The sequence below is a fragment of the Nerophis ophidion genome, unplaced genomic scaffold, assembly GCF_033978795.1.
Source record: "Nerophis ophidion isolate RoL-2023_Sa unplaced genomic scaffold, RoL_Noph_v1.0 HiC_scaffold_40, whole genome shotgun sequence".
Lineage (NCBI taxonomy): Eukaryota > Metazoa > Chordata > Actinopteri > Syngnathiformes > Syngnathidae > Nerophis > Nerophis ophidion.
In genome coordinates this window covers 205,917-222,744 of record NW_026906962.1, presented here as the reverse complement: position 1 = coordinate 222,744, position 16,828 = coordinate 205,917, and the positions used below count along the sequence as shown (strand labels likewise).

General features: G+C 38.0%; 2 protein-coding genes across 7 annotated transcripts in view; both read right to left on the bottom strand.

The window, feature by feature from the left end:
• Nucleotides 1-16,828, bottom strand: part of LOC133546744 (gastrula zinc finger protein XlCGF8.2DB-like) — a 458,486-nt gene that overhangs the window by 381,351 nt on the left and 60,307 nt on the right. The gene's annotated exons all lie outside the window — the stretch shown is intronic.
• The window catches only part of LOC133546732 (gastrula zinc finger protein XlCGF57.1-like), a 270,564-nt gene that overhangs the window by 200,402 nt on the left and 53,334 nt on the right, over nucleotides 1-16,828 (bottom strand). For 2 of the 6 annotated variants that reach the window (XM_061892536.1, XM_061892535.1), the window contains exons 2-3: nucleotides 12,414-12,632; nucleotides 6,907-8,764 (exon numbers count right to left, since the gene is read on the bottom strand). The exons of 1 other annotated variant lie outside the window; for it this stretch is intronic. In XM_061892536.1, coding sequence (XP_061748520.1) covers nucleotides 7,365-8,764; nucleotides 12,414-12,632 — 1,619 coding nt within the window. In that variant the 3' untranslated portion in view covers nucleotides 6,907-7,364. Of the gene's footprint in view, nucleotides 1-6,906; nucleotides 8,765-12,413; nucleotides 12,633-16,828 lie in introns of those variants that run through there. 3 more of the 6 variants (XM_061892539.1, XM_061892542.1, XM_061892537.1) reach the window with 2 other exon arrangements.

Here is a 16,828-nt window from a genome sequence, read left to right as displayed (position 1 = left end):
TAATATTTATTTGAATATCAACGTGATATAAAAGAGTGTTTTGTTTCTAAAAGTAAATTCAAAGTATATCAAACAAAGCTTTATTTTGGGGTTCAGTGGCGCCCCCCTGCGACATTCATTGCAATGACAAGAGTGAAAGTGCTAGAAATTGTAGCGATATTACTGCCTGATTTATTTAAATGTACCCTTCCACGTGTTTTTATTGTTGTTCCCTTTTATATTGTGATAAAGTCCTTTATTTTCTAAACATGAAAATGTCATACATTCTGAATTCATTACACATCAACTAAAATATTGCAAGCCTTTTATTATCTCAATATTGCTGATTATGGCATACAGCTTAAGAAAACTCAAAAGTCGTATCTCAAAAAATTTGAATATTTCCTCAGACCAAGTAAAAAAGCTGTATGCCATAATCAGCAATATTAAAATAAAAGGCTTGCAATATTTCAGTTGATGTGTAATGAATCCAGAATGTATAACATTTTCATGTTTTTAGTTGCGTTACAGAAAATAAAGGACTTTATCACAATATTCTAATTCTCTGAGACAGTCCTGTATTTTTATATAAAAAAACGTGAATAAAACATTCAGATGTCACAGAACGTGATGTCGCAGGAGCTCTGCCATTAAAACAAATCGTAAGTCCAGGAAGGGATGTAGTCTTTGCGCATGCGTGGATTTATCGTGTCATTAATTAATTTTAATTTTTAAAACGTGTGAAACATTAGTTCTAATACACACAAGTCTCTTTTTTACGTTAAATCCAAATTCTCACTTTGTGTTCATGATTTCAATTTATTAATTCATTCTTGGAAGATTGTACAAAATAGAAAAAGCCCTTAAATGACTATATTTATTGGAATTATTTAAGTGGTTTTAAATAAGCAGGTGTAAGTTTATTTATTTATATATTTTTTTATTTTAATCTTTTTCAAATGGTCTCATATTTACTTTTATTTGAACAGGTTTTGTTTATTGGAGGATTGGATTTAATGTGATGTTTGAAAATATTGAAAAAACATTGACTCCAATTGTATTGAAAGTACCTTAAAGGCCTACAGAAATGAGATATTCTTATTCAAACAGGGATAGTAGGTCCATTCTATGTGTCATACTTGATCATTTCGCGATATTGCCATATTTTTGCTGAAAGGATTTAGTAGAGAACATCCACAATAAAGTTCGCAACTTTCGGTGCTAACAGAAAAGCCTTGCCACTACCGGAAGTCGCATACGATGACGTCACATGTTGATGGCTCCTCACATCCTCACATTGTTTTTAACGGGAGCCTCCAACAAAAAATGCTATTCGGACCGAGAAAAAGACAATTTCCCCATTAATTTGAGCGGGGATGAAAGATTTGTATTTGAGGATATTGATAGCGACGGACTAGAAAAAATAAAACAAGTTAAAAAAAAAAAAAAAAAAAAGGCGATTGCATTGGGACGGATTCAGATGTTTTTAGACACATTTACTAGGATAATTCTAGGAAATCCCTTATCTTTCTATTGTGTTGCTAGTGTTTTAGTGAGTTTAACAGTGCTGAATAGTCGGAGGTGTGTCTCCACGGGTGTCTTGACACCAGTCTCTCAGGGGAGTCGACGGCAGCTTTATGGACGGCACAAGCTCAGCTGATCTCCAATAAGATGCGACTTTTTACCACAATTTTCTCACCGAAACCTGCTGGTTGACATTCGGTCGGGATCCATGTTCGCTTGAAAGCGCTCTGATCCATAGTAAAGTTTCACCTCCGGGAATTTTAAACAAGGGATCACCGTGTGTTTGTGTGGCTAAAGGCTAAAGCTTCCCAACTCCATCTTTCTACTTTGACTTCTCCAATATTAATTGAACAAATTGCAAAAGATTCAGCAACACAGATCTCCAAAATATTGTGTAATTATGCGATTAAAGCAGACAACTTCTAGCTGTGTGTGTGTGTGTGTGTGTGTGTGTGCAGCGCTCATATTTCTTAACAGCCCGTGACGTCACGCGTACACGTCATCATTACGCGAGGTTTTCATGAAAAAACTCCCGGGAAATGTCGAATTGCTCATTAGTAAACTAAAAAGGCCGTATTGGCATGTGTTGCAATGTTAATATTCCATCATTGATATATAAACTATCAGACTGTGTGGTGGCTAGTAGTGGCTTTCAGTAGGCCTTTAATGTGTCTATACATTGTTTATGTATGTTTAATTGTTCAATAAAAAATAACATACATACTCAGAAGCAAAACTTCAAAAAATAGTAACAAAAATGAGCAGAAGCATTTCAATCATAAGAAGAAGTGTCTATTTTTGAACTAACACAACTATGAAGCAAATGATACAATCCCTTGTATTGTCTCATCTTGACTCCTGCCCAGCAATCTGCTCTAATGCATCTAAACGAGATCTAAATCAAATCCAGCTTACCCAAAACAGAGCTGCCAGACTAGCTCTCCATTGCTCATTTAGGACCGGCATTGAGATCATGCATCATGAATTGTGTTGGATGACAGTTGCTGAAAGACTGGCTTGTAGTTTGATTCTATTTTTAAAAAACAACATTTATAAATACCATAAACCTTAAGCTTGCTGCCAGGAATCTTAACATCAGTTGTCACACAACTTTCCATCATTTTTAATTTGGACAACCGTTGTTACGGCTATTCTGTTGTTCCAAAAAGTTACGAAAAAATAAAAATAAAGATTGCAGAGTTGCCTTGAGGAGGAGGTTTATGACGCACTAAATTCTTCAATAAGATACTTCCAGATTCAAAATGTTGATCATTTATTTTCTCAAACAAAACATTTTCTGCGTGGTTGACTTTCTATATAATGGAAATAACTTATTTAGTGTAAACAAACTATATCACTCCTCACTCCTTCAGCATGACGGACAGACCAAGGCAGCGCCCAGCTGTGCTGTCTTCTTAATTATAGGAGGAGGAAGTGGCTCACCAGGAGGAGTGTGAGCAGCTGAACACGATAATAATTCATCTAAACATCCAATAATCAACATCATCATTGGCATTGGATTCCATTGTCAAAACACTTAATAAATAAATATAAATAGGCTCCAAGAACTGTTATTTTGTTTAATGGTGTATCTTTCCTCATGCCAATGTTTGGTATTTAACTGACGCTTTCATCGGGCTGTTTCAAACACAAATTTGTTGTCTTAAGGGTTTGTCTTGGACTGTATAACTTGAAAGTGAGAGTAATAAAGCTGAGCTCAGTGTGATGTGAAGGTGCATCTAACACACCTACAGCAAAATATTAACTACAACTTTTTCCATACAGTTACACTGTCTAACAATTTGACTTTAAAGTATTGCGTTTAATCCTTCAGATGATCACATTAACGCTCTCCCACCTGAACTAAAGTGGATGTGAGGGATGTTTTTGGTTTCAGTTTTTCAAATGAAATAGAGAAAAAGCAATCACTGTTAAAAACTGTTCAAATTTAATACAGGTTCAAGGACAATTTAGTGTTGCCAATCAACCTATCCTCAGGTGCATGTCTTTGGAGGTGGGAGGAAGCCGGAGTATCCGGAGGGAACCCACGCATTCACGGGGAGGACATGCAAACTCCACACAGAAAGATCCCGAGCCTGGGATTGAACCCAGGACTGCAGGACCTTCGTATTGTGAGGCAGACGCACTAACCCCTCTTCCACCGTGTAGCCCTTGCCAGAAGCATTTTACTTCAATTTTTAGTGGAGGTTAGCTGCAACAGGTAGAGCTGCTGAAGGCCCAGGCTGCAACAAATAGAAGGTCACTAGATTTTAAAGTCCAACATAAGCAGTCAGTAAAGCCCTGTTTTGGTAGTAAGCCTCATGTAAACTGTGTGTTCCTTTGGCCTAAGATGTTTACAATATACAACCTGTACTACAGTCAAATCAGGCTTCACATAGGGCTAGTGGTGCAATGGATAACGCGTCTGACTACGGATCAGAGGATTCGAGTTTACAGATGAGAAGATTCTAGTTTCAACTCCTGTCTATCTTGTTGTTATTTGTCAATTGAACTGAAACAAAAGTCAGTACCATTTCTTAGGGACTGTTTTTTTGCTTTCAAAATAAATATCTACTAACTGGAACATGCATAATTTGTCTTTTTTATTGTGAATAGATAACTGGAAGATGTATCTGTTGGTATACTTGGGACATTCAATCAGAATAAAGTGGGTGAGGAAAAAGGTGAAACAATACAAATCTTACCTGAGCACGCCTTCCTCTTGTTAGAGTAAAACATGTTGGGGCTTGGTCACTAGCATTCAAACTAGATGTGACTATTCTGTCTATGAACATGAACAGGGAAGCAAACACATTATCAGTCTGGATGGTTTATTACAGCCGTGATGGTATAGTGGTTAGTACTCTGTGTTGTGGCTGCAGCAACCCTGGTTTGACTCCGGGTCATGGCACCATACCCTTTCATCAAGCTGTACTTTTTTGATGATGATTTTTGATAAAAATAAGTTTCTTGTTCCCTCTGGTAAGTGGTTGAACAAGATGTGAAACCAACCAGGTACTCTGGCGAGATTAAAAATATCTATTTGATGTCATTACAGTATTGTCCTTGATGCATCATTTAATATGACTGATGTGTGCTTTGTGCTGTTACTTTATCACTTGGTAAAATTGCATTATAAGCTCAGTCAATCAATCAATACTTTCTTTCTTTAGTTTATTTCGAATATGAACGTACTTACGGGCTTCACGGTGGAAGAGGGGTTAGTGCGTCTGCCTCACAATACGAAGGTCCTGAGTAGTCGGGGGTTCAATCCCGGGCTCGGGATATTTCTGTGTGGAGTTTGCATGTTCTCCCCGTGACTGTGTGGGTTGCCTCCGGGTACTCCGGCTTCCTCCCACCTCCAAAGACATGCACCTGGGGATAGGCCCCTCCCACCTCCAAAGACATGCACCTGGGGATAGGCCCCTCCCACTTCCAAAGACATATACCTGGGGATAGGTTGATTGGCAACACTAAATGGTCCCTAGTGCGTGAAGTTGTCTGTCTATCTGTGTTGGCCCTGCCATGAGAAGGCGACTTGTCCAGGGTGTACGCCGCCTTCCGCCCGATTGTAGCTGAGATAGGCACCAGCACCCCCCCAAAGGGAATAAGCAGCAGAAAAATGGATGGATGGAACATACTTACAACATAATACATCAGACAATTTCATATCATTTAACATTACATCATGTCCGAAAAGGAGTAGGAAGAAGCAAAGCTATTAAAATGAGTTGACTGAAGCTTTCTTAGCCATGTCTCTTTCTGTCATTAAACTCCCAAGTCCATTATCAATCCATGGGGCAGACTTAGTCTTGACTGAAAACTTTTTCAAAGGGGCATGCTTGTCCACAACACTCATGTAAATTAACATAAATAAATCCAGTGCAGCCTCAGGGTCTCCCTCACTGCACACCTCCTTCCAATTTAAACAGCATATTTCATCAATAATACACTCATCAAATCTCTTATAAGACCTTGTAAAAATAATTTTTGCTTTAGGTTTAAGAACCCTTGTCTTTCTAGTGACTGCTATTGTATTGTGGTCAGTAAAACTTCCAGGAACCAAGACTGCTTTGCAGCATTGGTCACGGACATTTGTATAAATATGATCAATGCATGTAGCTAAAATAATACCATCACTACCTACACCTATTCTCGTGGGAGGGGCAACAATATGGGACAGATTGCTGTCATGGCGTGGTCGCCATCTTTATGCGAGGACTGTTCTCCCAGGAATGCAGGACTGACGGCTCCGGACGAAGGCGTGAAGGTTGGATTAGATTTATTTAATATAAATCTCCCAACTACCAAAATACAGACAGTCCGCAGCATACAGCAAACAACAAAAAGGCAAGCGTGTCTAACAAACGTACATCTTAGACTTAGCATAGGCTATGGCATGGAACAAAAACTTACTTGGAAAAGGTGTGACGCAAACAATGAAACCAGGAGGAGGTTTATGACGACAGGCTTGAATAAAAGTTTCTTGATTAGAGCAGGTGCGTACCGGACACACGAGGCAGGTGAACCTAATAGGTAGCCATGGTAACTAAAACAAACAAGGGTGCACAAATACAGGAACCAATGGAGTCCAAAACTTACAGAACATAACTAAACAACACATGATCTAGACCACAGATCATGACAATTGCAAGCATTTAAAATGGATAGTCAATTATTTGTGTTTGTACGCCCCTGTCCCAGCTAGTCAACATTCATATCACCCAGTAAATAGATTTCTCTATTCCCTGTCAAACATCTCACATAACTCCTTCAGATACAAAAGCATCAGCACTAGGAGGCCTATAGACACAGCATTTCAAATGTGCAAATTGTTAAAATACCAAGCTTCGACAAAACAACAGTTGTTAACTCACAAACATCAAAAGCGATTAACTAAGTGGATAAAATTGTGGCGAAAATAGCAAACTTTAAAGTTCAAGGCGAGCTGGAGGTTAGCGGAAGGGACTGGCTAGCTAGCCACCTGGCTAAAGACACACCAAGCTCGCTGACGGTCGGTGATATGTCTTTTAGACAAACAAATACGCCTTGATCACTTTAAAATCGTCCATAAAGTGTCCATAAAAGTATCCAGCATTGGCACCCTGATTACAATCTGATATATTTGTGACTCAAAATCGGATAAAACGCCAATTTCTGCCCTCGCCAACGGAAAAGCTCTATGAATTTATGCCAAGTAAATCTCTGTAGGATGATGTACAGAATTGGCTTTTGCCTGACATTCCAAACTTTGAATGATATTGATATTGTTTTGGAGGATGTTATAAAAATAACAACAAAAAAAAACATTAAAATGTTTTAAAACACAATAATTGAAATTTGTGTTTTATCCACAAATGTAAGTAAAAACAAAACCATCCTTCCACAAACAATTCAGCCATTTAATCTATTTTTTAATATTGCATAAAGGTCTGGGGACATACATATAAAACAATCACAACACAATCATAATATTACAAAAGACAGTAATAAAGATAATTAATACAATGGATTATAGAGACCCAACAAATGATTAATAAAACTTAACATTTCAAAATTGTATAAAAGACAACTGTTCAAATGATGTATAAAGTAAATAATAATATGCTTCCTGAAGTGGTCCAGAAGATGTTTCAGATGTGAAGCAGTACATATGTATATCATATAAAGGTGATAATCTATGGGATTATTAACAATTAGAAATACAAATATGTAATATTTCCATATTCCAAACCATCTCATCTATAAATGTAGAAGCATATTAAAAAAGATTGTTACACAAACAATAACATGTTATATGTACTGATGTTGTTAGAAAGTCAAAATGAAAGTCTGGACAGTTTATTTCAAATCCTGCAGTTTCATTTGCTGCTGCTGTTCTCACCAGCACACTTGTGTTTCTTACACTGGTACTTAGAAGACAATCTTTCACCACACACACTGCAACTCAACACTTTCTCTCCCGGGTGTATTCTCATGTGTGCTACAAGGCTTGATCGTTCACCAAAGCTTCTGTTGCAGATTGAACAGGAATGTGATTTTTCACCAGTGTGTGTTGTCATGTGTACTTTCACATCTTGACTTTGTGTAAAACCTTTACCACAGATTGAACAGGAAAAAGCTTTTTCACCAGTGTGTGTTCTCATGTGTCTTTTCAAACTTTGACTTTGTGTAAAACTTTTACCACAGGTTGAACAAGAAAAAGGTTTTTCACCAGTGTGTGTTCTCATGTGTACTTTCAAATCCTGACTTTGTGTAAAACCTTTACCACATATTGAACAAGAAAAAGTTTTTTTACCACTGTGTGTTCTCATGTGTGCTACAAGGGTTGGTTGGTCACCAAAGCTTCTGTTGCAGATTGAACAGGAATGTGATTTATCACAAGTGTGTGTTCTCTTGTGTGCTTTCAAATTCTGACTTTGTGTAAAACCTTTACCACAGGTTGAACAGGAAAAAGCTTTTTCACCAGTGTGTGTTCTCATGTGTACTTTCAAATTGTTACTTTGTGCAAAACCTTTACCACAGAGTGAACAGATAAAAGTTTTTTCTCCAGTGTGTGTTCTCATGTGTGATTTCAGACGACAATGGTATTTAAAAGTTTTGTGACAGTGAGGACATGTGAAGTGAGTGTTGTCAGTGTGACATGTCTTATCATCTTTAGAGTCTTCATCATCAGTGTCAGGAGAGTGTGACGTTGTGTCCTCACTATCTGATAGTGGAGCTAAGAGCTTGTCTGCTTGTGATCCTCCACAGTGGTCTCCATCAGCTTCTGTTGTCATGTGTTGTGTTGAGCTGCTGCTTGGAGGCTCCCCTCCTCCCCTCTCCTCACTTTCACCTTTCACCTCATCATCTTCACTCTTCACAGGGACACCAGTCACTGGGAACTCCTCCAACCATTTAGGCTGACTGATGCCCTCTTCCTCCTCTTCCTCTTTAATGTGCGGCGGCTCTTGGTCCTCTTCTTCCTCTTTAATGTGAGGGGTCAGTGGGTTCTCTTGCTCCTTAAATTGAGGGGTCAGTGGATCATCCTCTTCCTTTTTGATGTGTAAGATGAGTGGGTCCTCCGCTTGCCCTTTAATGTGAAGGGTCAGTTTAACATTATGGGTCTGTGGCGCCTCATGTTCCTCTTTAATGTGGGGGGGATGTGGCTCCTCTCCTCCCTCTTTGATGTGTTGGGAATGTGGTACCTCTTCTTCCTTGTGTATGTGGGGGTACTGTGGTTCCACCTCCCGCTCATGAGGTAGATGTTCTTCATTGAGGTCTGCGGGACAGGACAAAACAAACATTCTTCAGAAAAGTCCAGCTTTGCTCAGTCACATGAGACATTGTCCTGCACCAACATATGATCTCCCAATCTCATCAGTTTCCCCTCACAGCAGTCAGGGTACTTCCAGCTGACACATGAAGAAGACCTTCAGGGGAATGCCTTCCCAGGCCAACGTCCAATCCACCTTATTCATATAAAAACATCCTAAAAGTCATTCCTGCAATCCTTAATGAAAGTGTGCGGTTCTCCCTCTGAATAAGTCATACAAACACAGGAAATAATGTACCACATGCCAGCCTCCACGCAGTAGTACTAGTAAAGAGCTCCCCCTGCTGGTGGACAATAACTACTGCCATTTTCACATTTATCTTTAGAGACACGTCTGCTCTAAAAATAGCATGAGCATAGTCAACATCCATCCATCCATTTTCTACTGTACTGTTCGAGGTCAAGCATGTTGGCCAAAAAAGATGACATCTGTTTTGCTTTCATTTAGATAATGTCGCCACAGTTAAACTGGGAAGAAGTAATCAGATTACTGACTACTCCTTCAAAAGATAACTTGTTTACCTCATTAATAATAGTAATATTGAATTAATTTAGTGTGTTTCTAGACACTCAAATTGCGTTAGAGTGAGAACTGAGAAGAGATCAGTCATGCAGTCCACACATTCAATGTGGTAAGCTACATCTAATTATTATAATAATATTAAGTAGATGAAGCAATTCCTGAAAGAATTGTGTTTGAATGCTCCAATGCTGAAGTTGAACTGAAAAGTTGACAGAATGTAGTATGAATGTAAGAATAGTTTGAATGTTGAAGACTTTGAACTTCGGGAAAACCGGGATTTTTTTAAGTTCTTAAACCAACATGCTTTTTTGTCCTGACTCAGAGGAATGTTTTGACAGTGGACCGGTTGAAATGGGTTGAACAATGTGAAAGGAGTCATCGCACTAAAGAAGGTTGGAAATAAGGTTAGAAAAAAACGGGAATTCCTGTAAATTTGTTGAATGTGGAAAACTGGTTGTTTGAATTTCCAGGATGAATTGAATGTGTTGAAGGTAGAATGGTTTGAAACATGTGGGAATTGTGGAAATTTGAAACATGGATAATTCATTTTGAATGGGGAAAATGTCCCTAAAAACCGGGAATTCCAGAAAATCCAGGAATTTCTTTTAATAAGTGTTGAAAGGGAGCACACAATTCCTGAACACACTGAATATTTTGAAGTTGGAACGGTTTGAATCAGATGAAAAATGTGGGAGTTGTGGAACTTTTATTTTATTCCTTTCAATGGGAATTTCATGGAAATTTTGGAGAATTTCGGGGAAAGCGGGAATTTTTTGGGACATGCTAAAAAATGTGAATGTTCTGAATGAGTTGAAATGGTTGGTGTTGGAATTTTTCAAATCGGTTTAGAAATGTTGAAGTCGTAACATTTTTAATTGAGAAATGGTTTTATGGAATTTCTTTAATTTCGGGAACACTGGAAATTTTTCCAATTCAAAAACAGCTTTGTTTTCTGTCCTGATTAAAAGGATTGATTTGACGGTGGAACGGTTAAGGTGGGTTGAAAAATGTTGTAATTTCAATGTCCAGAATTAGTGGAATATGTTGAAGGTGGGATTGTTTGAATCGGTTGAAAATTTTTGAAAAAAAGCTCATTCATTTTAGAGAGGACCTCCCATTGGCTCCATTGCAAGTGGACTTTTATTTACATTTATGAGTAAGAATTAGGGCTGGGCGATATATGGAATATACTCCATATATCGAGACAACCGTAATATGTCAAGTATGTAAGGCTGAGCGATACGACTAAAAAATGTATCACGATATAACTGTTTCATATCAGTCGATATTGATAATTATTGATATAAAAAAACCCAACTATTTTAAATAAAGACCAGGAGAAAAAAGGCTGAAATTAAATACTTTTATTTTAAATTTAACCTTTAACCTTTCAAACGAGGTCAGCATTATAAATGAAAATACTGGTCGATGTGCAAAATATTGACATTAAATAAATGCTTAATCTAACAAAATGTGCAAAGTATTGTAATTAAGAAATTAGTAGTGTACAATTCAGGCTTTGAAGCCATATTGGTAACGATATATGCAAATAAATAACAGTCAAATTAAGCAAGCAGAAACAAACATGTCTTACAGAATATTGTAAACATCGGAATAAACTTGCGTCTGAACATCTGTGACAAAACAAACCTTTTGCCCTCTTCAGTCATTTATGGAATAATCAAACCAACTTCAGCATATAAAAAAAATAACTCAAGCAACTTCACTTTTTATTTACAATTTCCTCTTGTGCTGCCGTACTCATATTCCCATTTCGTTTCACTCCTCGTGGTCAGCTAGACGTTGTTGCTTTTTTTTATTTCCTGTTAGCATTTCCCAGAATGCCTTGCGGTTCAGGCTCAGCCGTGATAGGTCGAGAAGCCAAAGCCCTTCCTCTGCCTACACCTCCCAAAGTGCCGTGCGGTTCCAGCTGGGCCTTACTTCCTATTTTTTTTCTAACAGAACTCAGTGAAATTATCGAACGTTCTATCGACCCCATTTTTTATTGATATTGATCACATGTCTATCGCGATATATATTGTTATTGTTTTATCGCCCAGCCCGAAAAGTATGTGGCAAAAGTGTTGCTACAAAAAGTAGCAGCACCGCTAATGTGTAGCATCATTTGAAAAGTCACCCGCTAAAGAATGAGGAGTCCTTGAAACTCTGCATGTCAACATCTCAGTTTGGTGCCACACCCACAAAATGCCCAAGCAACCATTTCCACATCAACCCCATATTAAAAAATTGGTCAACAACAGAAGGAGATAACGTCCGCAGGAACCTACCACATAGCGAAGGACATACACTATTTGATTTCCTATTATGCAGCACATTTTTATTTGACACTTATTGAAATAGCTTGTGTGACATCATGCACAAAAGTGCACTTTATTTGTTTGAAACTATTGTAGTGGCCTTCTGTACACAAAGTGCACTGTAATTTAGTGTTGTTTTGATATTTCATCTTAGTGACATCATGCACAAAAGTGCACTAATAGCTTGTTTTGAAATGTCTCTGACAATATTGCATTTTCTGTTTGGAAATGACATGAATGTTTGTGCCACTGTTTAATAAATACACTTTTGCTAATTTGACTTAGCTGTTGTTTCCCTCTCTGCATGAAAGTTTAAAATGTGCATATATTAAAGCAGTATGAAGAAGAATGTTTGAATGTAGACACACAGAATCATCATACTGCTGTGATTATATGCATCAAGTGTTCATTCAAGGCTAAGGCAAAATATCCACATATATATGCTGTATCGTGATGTGGACTAAAAATATTGACATATTATTAAAAGGCCATATCCCCCAGCCCAGTTAGAATGTGATTTTTTTTGTGTAAATATATCAACCGTTGTGTCTTTCATAATGATTGTGAAAAATAGAAAAAATCCCCCAAAAAGTGTGGTTCCCCTCTATATTCAAATGATTATATTCAAGACTTGAAGTGTATGAGCATGAAGTGATGAAGCCTACTTGGATGAGAGGACAAAGGTCTTGTAAGACAAAGTGAAGAGTCCAGTTGTGATGGATTGAATGCCCTGAGAATAAAATGTTGTGCTTACTTGGACTGTGATGAAGCTGTGAGGACTCAGGTGGTTTGTCTTCATGCTCTTCAGTCTTCACAGAGACAACAGTCAGTGGAAACTTGCTGACATCAGCCTCCTCCTGCCCTACAGGACACTCTCCCTCCTGACTCATCCACACTTCCTCCTCTTCCTCTTTAATGTGGGGGGGCTGTGGATCCTCCTCTTCCTTTTTTATGTGAGGGAGCTGCTGGACATCTGTTGGGTAAATAAGTAAATAAGATAGAGAGTATAGAAATAGTTTTGAACTGACACTGTTAACACAATGACATTATTTGTGTTCTTTCCTGTGTTGTGTTAAAAGTGTGTAGCAAAACAACCAATAAAAACACAGGAAATACCTTCTTTTTTCCTAAAATTAATTCAAAAGTGGTACAGTGAGTACAAAAACAGACTTGGAAATTTAATGAGGGGCAATTTGAAAAGTTTTTATAAGTACGAGGCAGCATTGATTGAAGCATTCTTAACTTCACTGATGTAAAGTGGATAGATATTGTTTTGTGTATACGGTCTATGACACCTAAACTTTATCTGTAAACTTAACCATATTCTTTTAATGCCATAGTTATTACTATAACTAAAATATCCTGGAAATTCAAAAAATCTAATTCTAAAATCACTGCAAAAACATTCATGGTATGTTTTTGTGATCATGCAAAATATTTTTTGGTGGTCATTTTGTTGGCTGGGCCAAAAGGAACTTTCACAAAAACATGTTTTACTATGTGCTGTTTTATGGAGTATCTTCATTAACAATTCCTCTTTAGGAATTGGAGACCATCTACGACACGCTGAAGGAAAGTCAGTCACCTTTATGTTCTTTTAATAATTCAAGTTTTGACTACTTTAGTTATTGAAAATAATTGTTTACGTTCACTTATTGATACTTGTAAGTCAGATTTAGGAAGTGAAATTATAACTTTGATTAGATTTGTTTACAGTATAAAATGTATTTAGTGACTGTGTGAGTTTTATGTAAACATGTTGATACAGGTTTACTTCTTGGGGACTGGAACACAGATATGTCCTGAAAGGATGCACCCATTTTTAAAACCTTCACTAAGCTGTGCCACCAACATTGTCTCACTTAGCTCATTAAGCACACTACCAGGGTGAGTGAGTCCTTTTAAACCTTCATAGACCTCCTGTTACTTCTGACCAGTCTCAGATCACCACGAGTGGAACTACTGTGTGCGGCTTAAGTGATCATTCCATCATTTTCTGTACCCATAAAGAACATAGAACCGAGGCTAACGGCCACAAAACAAGAGAAGCTAGAATCCTCAAGACCTAGACTAGCAAGGCTTTCAATGAGAAACTGCCGAAATAAGACTTGCCTCGGTACTTGCAAGTACACAGGTCTTTGGGTCAATTCCTAACCTCAGAAAAGTAGATAACTTCATAGTCAAAGTGGGTGACAATATAATAACAAACAAAAATGAGATTACCTATCTTGGCTGCATCGTAGAGACTAATCTCTCCAGTGAAAAAATGACTACTAAGGTGGTCAAAGAATCAACCAATGAATTCTGTTCTTACTAGTGTTGTCCCGATACCAATATTATAGTACCGGGACCTATACCAAAATGTATTTTGATACTTTTCAATACTTCTCTAAATAAATGGGACCACAAAAAAGTACATTATTGGCTTCATTTTAACAAAAAATCTTAGGGTACATTAAACATATGATTCTTATTGAAAGTTTTTCCTAAATAAAATAGTAAACATACTAGACAACTCACCCCAATAGTGATGAAGTGCTTCGAGAGGATAGTCATGTCACACATCAAGAAGACCATCCCAGACACACTGGACCCTCTACAGCAGGGGTCACCAACCTTTTTGAAACCAAGAGCTACTTCTTGGGTACTGATCAATGCGAAGGGCTTCCAGTTTGATACATACTTAAATAAATTGCCAGAAATAGCCAATTTGCTCAAATTACCTTTAATAAACAAATCTATATATATATAAAATTTATATTTCTGTCTGTCATTTTGTCGTAAATGTTTTTTCTTTTTACGGAAGTTTTTTTTTGTAGAGAATAAATGATGAAAAAAAACACTTAATTGAACAGTTTAAAAGAGGAGAAAACACGAAAAAAATTAAAATACAATTTTTAAAAACAGTTTATCTTTAAAATTCCAAATTCAACCGAAAAAAATGAAGAGAAAAACTAGCTAATTTGAATCTTTTTGAAACAATTTAAAAAAATAATTTATGGAACATCACTAGTCATTTTTCCTGATTAATATTAATTTTTGAATGTTGATGACATGTTTTAAATAGGTTAAAATCCAATCTGCACTTTGTTAGAATATATAATAAATTGGACCAAGCGATATTTCTAACAAAGACAAATCATTATTTCTTCTAGATTTTCCATAACAAAAATTTTAAAAGTAATTCAAAATACTTTGAAATAAGATTTAAATTTGATTGTACAGATTTTGTAGATTTGCCAGAATAATTTCTCTGAATTTTAATCATAATAAGTTTGAAGAAATATTTCACTAATATACTTTGTCTCCAAAGACATGCACCTGGGGATAGGTTGATTGGCAACACCAAATGGTCCCTAGTGTGTGAATGTGAGTGTGAATGTTGTCTGTCTCTCTGTGTTGGCCCTGCGATAAGGTGGCGACTTGTCCAGGGTGTACCCTGCCTTCCGCCCGATTGTAGCTGAGATAGGCGCCAGCGCCCCCTGCGACCCCGAAAGGGAATAAGCGGTAGAAAATGGATGGATGGATACTTTGTCGAAAAAACAGAAGCTAAAATGAAGAATTATATTAAAATGTATTTATTATTCCTTACAATAAAAAAAAAAATACTTGAACATTGATTTAAATTGACAGGAAAGAAGAGGAAGGAATTGAAAAGGTAAAAAGGTGAATGTGTTTAACAATCCTAAAATCAATTTTAAGGTAGTTTTTTTTCTTCAAAAAATTGTCTTTCTGAAAGTTATAAGAAGCAAAGTAAAAAAATAAATGAATGTATTTAAACAAGTGAATACCAAGTCTTTAAAATATGTTCTTGGATTTTCAAATTCTATTTGAGTTTTGTCTCTCTTAGAATTAAAAAGGTCGAGCAAAGCGAGACCAGCTTGCGAGGAAATGAATACAATTTAAAGAATAGAGGCAGCTCACTGGTAAGTGCTGCTATTTGAGCTATTTTTAGAACAGGCCAGCGGGCGACTCATCTGGTCCTAACAGGCAACCGGTGCCCGGGCACCGCGTTGGTGACCCCTGCTCTACAGTTTGCCTGCCGGCAGAATCGGTCCACTGAGGTTGCAGTCAACCCCGTCATCCACACCACCCTCACCCACGTAGAGGGCAAGGACACCTATGCCAGGCTATTATTCATCGACTACAGCTCTGCTTTTAACACGGTCATCCCACAAAAACTCACTGCTAAACTCCTCACTGTTTGTCTGACACCAACTCTCTGTGACTGGGTCTTGAACTTTCTCACAAACCGGCCCCAGTCAGTCAGATTCGGCAACCAGACATCAGGCACAAAGGTTCTAGGCATAGGGACCCCCCAAGGCTGCGTGCTGAGCCCCCTATTGTACACCCTCTTCACACACGACTGCCAAACACCACTGTCATCAAGTTTGCAGATGATACTACGTACAGAAGGGAGGTAGCGGAACTGGTGGCCTGGTGTCAGGATAATAATCTCTCCTTGAACACAGACAAGACCAAGGAGATGATGTACATAGGTGGGACAAAGGTGGACAGGGTGAAAACCTTTAAATTCCTCGGGACTCACATCAGCGAGGACCTCACCTGGGATCACAACACCCAACAAACAATAAAGAAAGCCCAGCAGCGACTGTACTTCCTAAGAAAGCTGAGAAAATTTGGCATGCCACCAAAAATTCTCAGCGACTTCTATAAAAGTACGGTTGAGAGTGTCCTTACCAGCTCAATCACGGTCTGGTATGGAAACTGCACTGCTAAGGACAGGAAGGCACTCCAGCGAGTGATTAAAACTGCTCAGTACATATCAGGAGCAGCCTTCCCCTCACTACAGGACATGTAGTCTACCAGGGCCACCAGGAGAGCACACAACATCATCAAGGACAGTACACAGTCTCTTCAGCCTCCTACCATCAGGCAGACCATATAGGAGCCTGAAATCCAGGACTACGAGACTGACAAACAGTTTTTACCCACAGGCCATCAGGCTTGTGAATGCTAACTTTTGAATGCCAGCTCCCCCCCAACCCCCCACCTTTACTTTTGTCTTTTTGAACAAAAGACAGCTACAATGACCACCCCCTAACTGTGAACCATCACTGTAGACACGTTTCACCTTTGATCACTAAAGACACTTTAACTGCTGCTGTGACCCAAGGTCACCTCCATATTTATACTGCTGACTGTCAA